Genomic DNA, 13,966 nt, shown 5'->3' on the forward strand with positions numbered 1-13,966 from the left:
TCTAAATGCATGTTGTATTTGTATATTTATGCAATAAGTCAATTTCCCTGTGGGTATCTATGACTGTTTGAGAAGTGTAACTGCATACTGTGTTTGACGCATCAAAAATGGGTGGTTGGTATTAACCAAATAGACCGGCTTTGCTAAATGGGCCATTAATGTATGCATGCCTTAGCTTTAGCACTAAAGGCAACTTTGAAACATGAGAATGATCGGCACTGACAGTAATGGGAGTCTGACATAAACACAAACAGAGAGCTTTCTGTAGGGAACATATTCATATCCATATTCATACATTGTTATGCAGTTCCTGAAACTCTGAGGGGTTGTCTTGTCTAATGGATGAAACATTAGACAAGATACGGAGAAAGTGAAATTTACTGTGGGAGAAAAGAAAAGAAGAGACAAACTAAATTATGGCATAGAAAGTTTAGCACCCCGAAGGCTTAAATGATTTTTAAATTGCTGGAAATTTGATCGGAAGGCATCTTCATATTCACTCTGAGTACAAACCTATAGTTTGGATTTTGTAAGAAAAATAAAGGCATCACTGACCGGCATATAGGAAAGCACAATTACTGCTGAACGGTACAACAACGTAATCTATTTACTTATCCCTTTGTGATTGCTCATTTTTCTAAACCTGAGGCAGACAGAGCTACGCTGGATATTCCATGTAATCATCACTACCCACATTCTAGCCTCCCTTCAGGAAAACAACACACACAGATAAACTATGTTTTTAGGGAGTAGCATCAAATCTGTGTGCGCGTTAAATCTATGAGTTTCTGCTTTTTGGTTGGAAATGGGCTTGGCTTAAGATTCTAAAGACAAGACAGCGCACCACATGCTCTGACCCGAGTACGATGACTTTATTTCTGTCTCTTCTGAAGTGCTGTAAGAGAGCTTGAGAGATGGAAATGAGTGATAGAACTCAAAAGATAATTGAAGGACAGAGTGAAAGAAGAGGAGATAGGAAGGTGGAACAGAGGGGATATCTGTGCCAATAGACTTCAGCTGAAAGCATGATACTCTGATTGAGAGATAAGAGAAAGAGGGGATAATAGGAGAAAGAGGACATTGGAAATAGAGAGGATGATTGTGGAGCGAATGAGAGGCTGAAAATGGATACTACATTGGTTGTCTCGAGAAGGAGAGGATAGCAGCTCATGCAGATCTAGTGATGAACTGATTAAAGGAGAGTGTGTGAGTACCCACTGCACACAGGAAGTATGGATATCCATTCCTGTTGATGTCCTGTCAGCAGACTGACCCCACTGCTGTGCATTGTGATCCTAGAAGTCGGCGTGATACCATCAGCCATGCATAAAGTCACAACAAAGAAAGGAAGGTGCGGACTGGTGAGAGGAAAGCGAGGTGCCTTCGAGTCTCTAAGTGTCGCAAACTATTAGTTAAAGAAATGTAAGTGAAACAAATGAAGTGGCCCACAGAGTGAAAACTACTTATGTATGCAGAAGTGGTTCCTAATAAGCATCCATGCGGTTTTTGGATAAACATAAACAAGGCAACTGGGGGAATGACACAAATAAGGACTCGCAGCATTTTAATGGCTGAATTATCATGATTTTTTTATGCATGAAGTAATGCGTCCCTTTGGTTCCAGGATTAAGTATGACACACACAGCTGGGACCAGACTGAAGATGTTGCTGGGAGCATGTTCCGCTTGTCTAGCAGGGTTCGTCTGTGTCTGGCCTTCAGCCAACCCTCATAGCCCCCACATGCTGAGATGCATGCCGCAATGTCACATCACACAAACATTTCCCCAAAGCTGGGTTCACATCAGACAGACGCTTTCCTAAAGCTATATCCATCCACCTCAACCCTCAGCCCACGCCGTGTCACCCACTAACTATGTACACAGCTGCCTCAGAAGGATCCCTCCGACAAACAGAATGCTGAAAATCCCCTTTTGCTGTGGCGTTAAGTACGACAGAGACATCCTGTGGACTGAGCTGAGCCGGACTAGTCAGGCCCTGTCGGATCAAGCCACTTGTAGTTGGCGCTGCCTGGCTCTCCTAGGGCCTCTTCATCAACTCAGCCAAGGCGAAACAATAGACTAAAGCTAGTAGGAAGACACCACAGGCCTCATGCCAAATGCACTAAAAGAGAGACAGTGAAGGAAAGAGAGAATGAGAGCAACCCAGAACGGTACGTGAGCATCAGGATTGGTATGTCTCTTGTGAAGGCTAGATTAGAGATATATTAGTGTACATGATTAAAGAGGCAAGAGAAGCTTACTCTTCATTGAGGTCTGTTGTCAGGGCTTTGTGGTGCACTGTCAAAAGCTATTGGCATGAGCCTGAAGGGAAAGCAGAATGAGCACAGGAGGGAAAAAGTGGTAAAACAGAAATAAACGGGCACCTAGGGACAGGCGCGTGCAAGGAAGTGAATGGATGTTAGTATTCCTGAATGCACCATCAGGACCAGCATGACTGAGCAGTTATTGGATAATTTCTCTAACATGGTGTCACTTAGTGGCATTTCAGGACACTTGAAAAAAGGGAATAGACCCTTTGATCTCTGCCTAATGTGGTGGAAGCTTGTACTCGGAATAACTTTCAAAAGAACAGCCAGAGAGACAATACCCACCCTTCCAATTTGGGCTTTTATTACCAGTTTCTCAAGGATTTGTACACATTTGTGAGGGAAAGACATATAAGAATACTGAGATTATTTTTTGTAAGTTTGCTTTTGCATAATTATAAACAGCTTGACAGGGAAGACGTCACTTTTATTTTCTTCCTTTTAATTTTTGTTTAATGGTGACTGTGTGCCAGAGAAAGGTGTTTTTGCACTAAGTCTGCAGAGCTGTAGCTCCCTTCACCTCAGAATAAATTTCGCCTGCTTTCAGCTTAAAATTTGGCATCAGGGACAGCAAACTGGTGGTTTTTTGTTGTTTTTTTTCTGCTTCCCTCATCATTAATAATGATGAGAAGCTCTGCATTTGGAGCTCACATCCTCCACCGAGAGAAGTGACCTATTATAATCCCGATCTGCCCCAAAATTTAATGAGTTCTTTCCTTCCCCATGTTCCACCTTCCCATCAAGTTTCATTAAATTCACCATTGTGATTTGGTTATCCAACAGATAAAGAAACTGATCATCATCATGTTGCCTCAATAAAGAGGCAATATGACCACCCCATTAACTAGTCTCCTTACCTTTAAATTATTTTCATACTCATAAGCCCAGTGGATCAACTGGACCAGTTTTCTATTGTCCATGCACTGTAGTGTACTTAAAAAACTACTACTATTTTAGCAGCTCGTATTTTCTCTGTATTGACAATTGCATATCTTACTCTTAGGTTCAGGGTGTACAGTCATTTGGCGAGGCGTATGTTTTATGGCGCCGCAGACCTGGCAACCAGCCTGATAAAAAAAAGTCCATGTAAACATCAGCTGTGTAAACAACATTTAGCTCTAAAAATAGACGAATATGCTGAGAAGTGGACCGCTGGTGAAGTCCAGGCTTTATTAATGCTGTATGCGAATGAGAAAATACTGACTTGCCCGATTCTTAACCTGCTACTGGGACGTTTACACAGGAATGTAATGCTGAGAGAAAAGGATGAAACTGGATTACAGGGAGTGCAGAATTATTAGGCAAATGAGTATTTTGTCCACATCATCCTCTTCATGCATGTTGTCTTACTCCAAGCTGTATAGAAATATCTCAAGACTGATTCTTCTAAGGTTTTATGGACTGATGAAATGAGAGTGAGTCTTGATGGGCCAGATGGATGGGCCCGTGGCTGGATTGGTAAAGGGCAGAGAGCTCCAGTCCAACTCAGACGCCAGCAAGGTGGAGGTGGAGTACTGGTTTGGGCTGGTATCATCAAAGATGAGCTTGTGGGGCCTTTTCGGGTTGAGGATGGAGTCAAGCTCAACTCCCAGTCCTACTGCCAGTTTCTGGAAGACACCTTCTTCAAGCAGTGGTACAGGAAGAAGTCTGCATCCTTCAAGAAAAACATGATTTTCATGCAGGACAATGCTCCATCACACGCGTCCAAGTACTCCACAGCGTGGCTGGCAAGAAAGGGTATAAAAGAAGAAAAACTAATGACATGGCCTCCTTGTTCACCTGATCTGAACCCCATTGAGAACCTGTGGTCCATCATCAAATGTGAGATTTACAAGGAGGGAAAACAGTACACCTCTCTGAACAGTGTCTGGGAGGCTGTGGTTGCTGCTGCACGCAATGTTGATGGTGAACAGATCAAAACACTGACAGAATCCATGGATGGCAGGCTTTTGAGTGTCCTTGCAAAGAAAGGTGGCTATATTGGTCGCTGATTTGTTTTTGTTTTGTTTTTGAATGTCAGAAATGTATATTTGTGAATGTGGAGATGTTATATTGGTTTCACTGGTAAAAGTAAATAATTGAAATAGGTATATATTTGTTTTTTGTTAAGTTGCCTAATAATTATGCACAGTAATAGTCACCTGCACACACAGATATCCCCCTAAAATAGCTAAAACTAAAAACAAACTAAAAACTACTTCCAAAAACATTCAGCTTTGATATTAATGAGTTTTTTGGGTTCATTGAGAACATGGTTGTTGTTCAATAATAAAATTATTGGCTGCTGTAAATGCTAATAGAGAATAAAACCCTTAAAGGTATGTGGTGAGCAGTCCTTCTCAGAGATTCCCCAGAACGAATGCATTTAATAATTAGTTTTTATTCATCTCTGGCTCTCTTCCACAGTGTGCCTTTTGCCCTGCCTCCCTCAACTTAACCCCAACCCATCAAAGCAGATGGCTGCTGGAAGTTTCTTCCTGTTAAAATTGAGTTTTTCCTTCCTACTGTCGCCAAGTGCTTCCTTGAGGAAGGTTTTCTGATTGTTGGGTTTTTTTCTGTATTATTGAAGGATCTTTACCTCACAGTATAAAGAGCCTTCAGGCAGGTGTTGTTGTGATTTTGCGCTATATAAATAACAGTGAAAAATTTAACAGAACTGTGTGGTGTTAAAGTGCCTGCTGTAAAGGCCGTGTAAAAGTAATAGTAGTAGTGTATGAATGGTGTATGTGTGTTTCCTGAGTTCTCAGTGTCAAAAGAAAATGAGAGGGTCAAAGGGAAACAAATCCACCTGTCCATATTAAAATAGCTGAATTTCAGTGGCACACCACCCCTGCAAATTTCTCATGATTTGATTTGACAAAATTGTCCCTCTCAAGGGTGCAATCATGTGTTTTTTTATTTTCCTGCAGTTAAATGTTCTTCACTCTCACTTAATCAGGACTCTTGATTACGTCTCTAATTTGTTACAGTGGAAGGGAGGAGTGCACTGAGTGTGGGGGCTTATTGTACATAATATCAGCCAGTCATTGCAGAGGATTACAGTGTCTTCAGAGAACATTTCTGTTTAACATTACTTCATTAGGCTCCCTTTGATAACCTTTCATTTCCCATTATTAGTTTTCATTTAATCCCAGCCCATGTCTAAGCTGCCGTCTATGTACGGAATGATGGCAAACGCCTGTGGAGAGACGACTCCTCTACAAGTGTAGGTCTGTGTAATTAAGCAATAAGCCACATGAGGCCAAGCTTTATGGTGATTTTTGAACAGCTGTTATGAGATATGCTGTTAAGTAAGATTTGGTAGCTGTCCCATAAATCAAAGACGATCTGGCTTTAGGACGTTTTTTAAAAAGTTTTACTTATATGGAAATCAAACCATTGTTGATTGAGTGTATACATCAGTAATTACATTTCTATAGAGAAAATATTCTTGTATGTGGGGAAGTCACCCATCCCCATGCTGGATTCTGCATGCCTACAGATAAGTAATTGAAAACAATGCATCCATACATCCCAGTGTTATTGCTGTCAGTGTAATGTCATTGATAACAGCCTCACAGTTTGCAATTATCTCTCCGAGAGTCATATCAGAGTTGTATTAAAATACTACTAAATGGAGACCCAATTATTTTTCTAGCAAAACACCAGAAGCCAGAGGAAACAGAGTATTAATGCGGCACTGAGCATCCAACTTTTGGCAATTTTTACAGCTGTCTTTTGCAGTTTTTATCATTCTAAGACATAATAGACCGAGAAGAACCAGCTCCAGATGGAGGTTTGTCAGCGAAAAAACTGCCTATGGTGGAAAAAGTCCAATTAGTCCATTGTTAGTTTGTTGGCTTCATTTGACAACAGAATTCACTCCTTTGGTGTACTTCTATCCAAGCAGCCACTGGGCAAGAGACAGTGCAGTTGTGTCAGGTTGCCGTTCATCACAAGGTTACCACAGAGAGACAGACAACCAGCCATGCTGGTATTCATACTACCAGATGTAGAGCACCCAGAAAAAAACAAACAGAAAGGTCTCAGCTGACCAGAAAATTTTAAGCCTGTGCTCCAGCACATTGTTCATTTTAACACTACTATTAGAAGTCAAACTCAAGAAATGATGACATGAGTGCATATAGTTACTGCACTTCATTTACATTTCTGTTGTAGGTCATTGCTGCTCCAGGCTCTAATACTAGTTTCTTTCCAGGGGTGGGTCTTTGTTATTATCTTATTCCACAGTGTTCAGGTTTAATTGCATGCTGCTGGGAATGACAACTTTGGTCACTAGAAACTGAACATTAGCTCCCCGTTACTCTGCGTACACATATTAATAAGTCTGTTCAACCTGGATGGCTGAAATTGAGCTTTCTGCAAGGCTAGACAGACATCACACATGTTGGGTGAAAGCTACAATTTCCTTGATACCCGATGAAGCTACCCTATTATGCATTAATGGTCCAAGCTTGTCATCTTGCGTGCATGGTCTGGCATACTTGATATACAGCACTTTTATATTCTCATCTGTAGTCTCAGAAACTTATCTCATTATGGGTGCATCACAGACAATACACATCCATAAAGAATGACCAGAAATGGACCTTTAAATGTTTTTAAAGAAAAAAAAATCATGCTGTTCTTCACAACAATAAGAAGCTCATGTGTTCCCCCTCTCTCAGTTAATGCTTCCGCTGGAAAGCATTTAGTGTCACTTCATTATAAATGGATTATGGTTTGCAGGCTGTGTGAGAGAGGATATGAAGGCTCAAAACCAAATATATCTACCACAACAAGAACTTTGCACTGCTGCCCATCTGTTTGCCGGGCTAAAACTTGAACAAGGCTTTGTTAAAGTGCTGCTGGTGGCATATATATATTTGTGTCAATAATGAAATGGTCTGCTCTGTGACTTAGCCAGATGAAAGCATAACATCCGGCTACACTTTCATCCGGACAACATTTTAAATTGTTGTCTAAACAAAAATCCCTGAAATTGATTTGATTTGACAAGCAGACTGTCCTCCATCTCCTCCTGGCAAATGGCAGATCTGTTTACTGCTGATAATCTTATCAGATTCAAATTTCACTCATCATCTTGTCCCTGCAAATCTTCATCTCTTTGATTGATCATTCCTGCAATATAATGAAAGCTAATCTAAACAATCATGCGTTTCGCCTGCAGGGTTGAAGATCCGTGAAGTGATGATCAACGTGTCGCGTCAGCAGGTGGAGGACTTTCATGGCCCAGAGGACTACTGGTGTTTGTGTGTCGCCTGGAGTCACCTGGGAACTTCCAAGAGCCGCAAGGCAACAGTCCGGATTGCCTGTAAGCGAAACCATGTCACTTTGATACCAGCCTGACCTTACTGTGTCTGCGAAGGTTATTTGACTTTAAACCAGTGAGGGGATTATATAGAAAGCATTCATTGTACATACATAAACAGAGAAGGTCACACATGAAACAATTGTGCATATATGTTTGTTTGCTCCTTCGTGCTATTCTTCTATAAAGCAGGGCTGTTTATTCTCTTGCCTAGACCTGCGGAAGAACTTTGAGCAGGACCCCCAAGGCACCGAGGTGCCTCTGAATGGCATGATTGTGTTGCACTGTCGTCCCCCAGAGGGAGTGCCTGTGGCTGAGGTGAGGGCTTTCTTGCACTTCAAACAAGTAACGTTTTCTCCTGTGTTGCTTGGAGAGAAGCCGTCATCCATCTGCTTTACTCACAGTATAGCTCTGTTTACGTGACATGTTGTTTTGTTTCTCTCCAGCCACAGCAAATCCAGGACACATCTGTAATTTTTTCTCTTCATTTCAGTGTAAACAAGACTAATACTTGATGAGCTGACACAATTAATGTATTCCTTTCACTTTTGCTATCTTTGTCTGTTTTCTGAGGGTGAGTATTTCTGTATGAGCATGTCTGATAGAGAGTACCCGTCACTGCTATTTTAATTTTTACTATGAATATAAAATGAGGCTCTTGTGGACAGTCCTGCTGAGTGGTGCTTCTGTGCTGTGATGCTGCGCGCCTTCGTGTGGAAACTCAGTAGGGTGATGTGTCGATAGATATCAAAGCCTGCGTAACCAAGCATCTGAAGCTTTGCATTTACTTAAAGGGGCAGTCTGTGATCTATGTAAACAAGATGACAGCAAATTTCTAAGCACAGGACTCGAACCCTACCATTACTCCCAAACTGATTGACGTTCCTTTGCATAAACCGACCGATACGTTTTCTGATGCTAATGGATAAAGCTTTGTGGAGGTCAGTAATGTTTGCAAACACACTGACTTGTTTTTTAATCATAACTTCCGTTTGCATGTCTTCCAGCTCTTTTATATGAAACAACAGAACAGTTAAGAGTTGACATTTTATTTACAGTATGCATCTATACTGGCAGGGTCACTGGTATGTACAGTGGGGCAAAAAAGTATTTAGTCAGCCACCGATTGTGCAAGTTCCCCCACTTAAAATGATGACAGAGGTCAGTAATTTGCACCAGAGGTACACTTCAACTGTGAGAGACAGAATGTGAAAAAAAAATCCATGAATTCACATGGTAGGATTTGTAAAGAATTTATTCGTAAATCAGGGTGGAAAATAAGTATTTGGTCACCTCAAACAAGGAAAATCTCTGGCTCTCACAGACCTGTAACGTCTTTTGTAAGAAGCTTTTCTGTCCCCCACTCGTTACCTGTATGAATGGCACCTGTTTGAACTCATCATCTGTATAAAAGACACCTGTCCACAGCCTCAAACAGTCAGACTCCAAACTCCGCCATGGCCAAGACCAAAGAGCTTTGGAAGGACACCAGGAAAAGTATTGTAGACCTGCACCAGACTGGGAAGAGTGAATCTACAACAGGCAAGCAGCTTGGTGTGAAAAAATCAACTGTGGGAGCAATCATCAGAAAATGGAAGACATACAAGACCACTGATAATCTCCCTCGATCTGGGGCTCCACGCAAGATCTCATCCCGTGGGGTCAAAATGATCATGAGAACGGTGAGCAAAGATCCCAGAACCACACGGGGGGACCTGGTGAATGACCTGCAGAGAGCTGGGACCAAAGTAACAAAGGTCACCATCAGTAACACACTACAACGGCAGGGAATCAAATCCCGCAGTGCCAGACGTGTTCCGCTGCTGAAGCCAGTGCATGTCCAGGCCCGTCTGAAGTTTGCCAGAGAGCACATGGATGATACAGCAGAGGATTGGGAGAATGTCATGTGGTCAGATGAAACCAAAGTAGAACTTTTTGGTATAAACTCAACTCGTCGTGTTTGGAGGAAGAAGAATACTGAGTTGCATCCCAAGAACACCATACCTACTGTGAAGCATGGGGGTGGAAACATCATGCTATGGGGCTGTTTTTCTGCCAAGGGGACAGGACGACTGATCCGTGTTAAGGACAGAATGAATGGGGCCATGTATCGTGAGATTTGGAGCCAAAACCTCCTTCCATCAGTGAGAACTTTGAAGATGAAACGAGGCTGGGTCTTCCAACATGACAATGATCCAAAACACACCGCCCGGGCAACAAAGGAGTGGCTCCGTAAGAAGCATTTGAAAGTCCTGGAGTGGCCTAGCCAGTCTCCAGACCTTAACCCCATAGAAAATCTGTGGCGGGAGTTGAAAGTCCGTGTTGCTCGGCGACAGCCCCAAAACATCACTGCTCTCGAGAAGATCTGCATGGAGGAATGGGCCAAAATACCAGCTACTGTGTGTGCAAACCTGGTAAAGACCTATAGTAAACGTTTGACCTCTGTTATTGCCAACAAAGGTTATGTTACAAAGTATTGAGTTGTATTTTTGTTATTGACCAAATACTTATTTTCCACCCTGATTTACGAATAAATTCTTTACAAATCCTACCATGTGGATTCATGGATTTTTTTTTCACATTCTGTCTCTCACAGTTGAAGTGTACCTCTGGTGCAAATTACTGACCTCTGTCATCATTTTAGGTGGGGGAACTTGCACAATCGGTGGCTGACTAAATACTTTTTTGCCCCACTGTATATTCCCAGGATTATATAGTATATATAACTATTTGTTTAGTTTTTGTCTTTTCTGAGCCACAGCTGTCTAATTCTCAGTTTTAGTATAGTGTAGTGTAAATAGCACTGAGATTTTGTACATACTAAAAAGAAAAGAAAATATTTCATCATGTGTGATTTTGGACACAAAATTCCTCATCCCAGCAAAAAAAACAAAAAACAAAACAGAAAATAGAGCAAATACAATTCCTGTCAAAATATCCAGACTTGGCTGTTTGAACAGAGCTGTTCTTAATCTGTTTGTCCTTCTCACTCATTGTTAGTCTTGTTAAACTTAGGAGTTATCTGTCTCCATTACAGGGAGCAGCACCTTTCAGAAACAGATCCACTTAATATTAATTATTCACTAAATTATTCACTCATTCCTCTTTACAGGATTTAACTTGAGAAAATATGCTACATAGCAGGATAACATTAAGTTTTATATCAGATAGTATTTGTTTATTTCATAGTTATATATCTTCTCATTAAGTCATATTTAATTGTAGAGCTTATTCATTGCTTCTGGTAGCTCTGTAAAATATATAACATTAACATTACAACCAAATCACCTTTTATATTTCCACTCATAGTAATGAGTCATTAATTAATTGCTTAGAAGAACTGGTAAAAGTTCACATCAATGTCCATAACATCTGCAGTTACCACAGACCATGGGGTGTCAATTAAATGTGGAAAGGCAAAGTGAGCCCCTCTCCAATGTATTCTTTTTCCACTTTGAGGGACCCAATTAAAATGAATATCAATGGAAGTGAGAGACACTGCTGATAGGGGTTAATAAATACCAGTAGGGTCCAACCATCAGCTACAGTACTATTTAATAGAATAGAATAGAATAGAATTCAACTTTATTGTCATTGCACATGCACAGGTACAGGGCAACGAAATGCAGTTTGCATCCATCCAGAAGTGCTTTAGTGATATAGATATATTACAATATATATTAGCAATAATATAGATATGTGAGTATATTACAGAAATGGGTCTATTATGGTATGTTATAATGTACACGGTATGAAGTATGTTGTGAATATTCTATAACTATAAGTATGTACAGGCTGTAGTGAGTACAAGCTATGTACAGGATATGAACAGGATATAAATATGAAAAACTATACAGAATATGAAATAAATAACTTTACAGAATCTGGGATATACAGCTATACAGAAATGGGAACTATGCAAGTTGTAAACAGTTGTAGGATTAAAGATTATCGAATGTACAGAATGATTATTTACACAGAGCTATACAGTAGTGCAGTTAAGATAAGTGAGGGTGTAGATAGTTTCTACAGAGGCTATATAAAGTGCTAGTGGTTGTGAGTGGTGGTTCAGTCCATGTTATTATTGTGTTTGAGGGTACAGTTGTCCATTGTGGGTGTGTGTATGTTCAGTCCATGAGTTTAACGTGGGTCAGATGTCAGGAGGCAGAGTTCAGGAGTCTGACAGCTGTGGGGAAGAAGCTGTTCCGGTACCTGGTGGTCTTAGTCCGGAGGCTCCTGTGGCGCCTCCCAGAGGGCAGGAGGGTGAAGAGTCCATGTGATGGGTGACTGGGGTCTTTGATGATTTTCCCAGCCCTTTTCAGACACCGCTTCCTGTAGATGTCTTTTATGGCAGGAAGTGGTGCTCCGGCGATGCGCTGGGCAGTTTTCACGACCCTCTGCAACGCCTTCCGGTCCGAGGCAGAGCAGTTCCCGTACCAGACTGTTATACAGTTGGTCAGGATGCTCTCGATGGTGCAGCGATAGAAGTTCACCAGGATGTCTGAGGACAGGTGGTTCTTCCTCAGAGTCCTCAAGAAGAAGAGGCGCTGGTGAGCCTTCTTGACCAGCTTGGAGCAGTTGGTCGTCCAGGTGAGATCCTCGGAGATGTGGACTCCCAGGAACTTGAAGCTGCTCACACGCTCCACAGCCGTCCCCTTAATGTGGATGGGTGGATGTGGGTCAGCATTCCTCCTGTAGTCCACGATGAGCTCCTTGGTCTTCTCGGTGTTAAGCAGCAGGTTGTTTCTGTCGCACCACTCAGCCAGACGATCCACCTCCTCCCTGTAGGCGGCCTCATCGTTGTCACTGATGAGGCCAATCACCGTGGTGTCATCTGCAAACTTAATGATGGTGTTGGAACCATCAGCAGGTCTGCAGTCGTGGGTGAAGAGGGAGTAGAGGAAAGGGCTCATCACACAGCCTTGTGGTACACCGGTGTTCATTGTGATGGTAGATGAGCAGCGGTTATCCAGCCGGACATGTTGGGGGCGGTTGGTCAGGAAGTCCAGTAACCATTTGCAGATGAGGGAACTGATACCCAGGTCTGTCAGTTTCCTGATGAGTTGTGAGGGGTGGATTGTATTGAACGCTGAACTGAAGTCTATAAACAGCATTCTGGCGTAGGTGTTGTTGTTGTCCAGGTGTGAGAGGACAGAGTGCATTGCGATGGAGACTGCATCCTCTGTGCTCCTGTTCCGGCGGTATGCGAATTGGTGGGGGTCCAGGGTGGGGGGGAGACAGGATTTGAAGTGTGCTAGGACCAGTCGCTCTAAGCACTTAGTGATGATGGGGGTGAGTGCTACTGGGCGGTAATCATTGAGGCAAGATGGGTTGGAGTTTTTGGGTATCGGGACGATGGAGGTGGATTTGAAGCAGGCCGGTACCACAGCGTGGGCCAAGGACAGATTGAATATGTCTGTGAGCACTCCTGCAAGCTCCCCAGAACACGCTCTGAGAACACGCCCGGGGATGCCATCAGGGCCTGCAGCCTTGTGGACATTGATCCTGCTCAGCACCGCTCCTACATCGGTGGGGGAGAGAGTCATAGGTTGGTGGTCTGGCGTCATGTCTGCTTTGGTTGTGGTTGTGGGGTTCCCTCGCTCAAAACGAGCATAAAAGTTGTTGAGCTCGTTGAGGAAGGAGACATCAGAGGATGCGGGGGAGGGTTTGGTGGTCCTGTAGTCTGTGATGGTCTGGAGTCCTTGCCACATGCGTCGGGGGTTGGAGTTGGAGAAGTGTTCTTCTACCTTCTTTTTGTAATGGTGTTTGGCTTTTTTGATGCCCTTCTTTAGATTAGCCCTGGCTGTACTGTAGGCATGTGCATCTCCTGACCTAAAGGCAGTGTTGCGGGCCTTCAGGAGGAGACGAACATCCCGGTTCATCCAAGGCTTCTGGTTGGGGTACATGGTGATCCGTTTCTGGGTGGTGACACTGTCTGTGGTTTTGGAGATGTAATCCAGTACAGATGAGGCGTACTGGTCCAGGTCTGTGTGGGTGAACATATTCCAGTCTGTGTTTTTAAATCTGTCCTGGAGCACTGCGTCTGTCCCCTCTGGCCACACTTTAATTGTCCTCACAGCAGGTTTCACACGTTGGATGAGTGGTGAATACCGAGGTGTGAGGAACAGGGAGAGATGGTCCGATTGTCCAATGTGGGGGAGGGGTGTGGCTTTGTAGGCTCCAGCCAGGTTGGAATACACATGGTCTAAAGTCTTGTCTCCTCTGGTGTGGCAGGAGACATGTTGGTGGAATCTGGGGAGGACTGTCTTTAAGTTGGTGTGGTTGAAGTCGCCAGCAACAATAAAAGCAGCCTCGGGGTGTTTATTCTG

The 13,966-nt window shown here is 42.8% G+C and overlaps 1 protein-coding gene across 1 annotated transcript in view; it reads left to right on the plus strand.

Moving 5' to 3' along the window:
• Positions 1-13,966, plus strand: part of LOC101466129 (netrin receptor UNC5D) — a 203,242-nt gene that overhangs the window by 139,678 nt on the left and 49,598 nt on the right. Inside the window, exons 3-4 of the mRNA XM_004549902.3 lie at positions 7,497-7,640; positions 7,852-7,955. Coding sequence (XP_004549959.1) covers positions 7,497-7,640; positions 7,852-7,955 — 248 coding nt within the window. The remainder of the gene's footprint in view (positions 1-7,496; positions 7,641-7,851; positions 7,956-13,966) is intronic.

Source organism: Maylandia zebra, linkage group LG7 (genome assembly GCF_041146795.1).
Source record: "Maylandia zebra isolate NMK-2024a linkage group LG7, Mzebra_GT3a, whole genome shotgun sequence".
Taxonomy (NCBI): domain Eukaryota; kingdom Metazoa; phylum Chordata; class Actinopteri; order Cichliformes; family Cichlidae; genus Maylandia; species Maylandia zebra.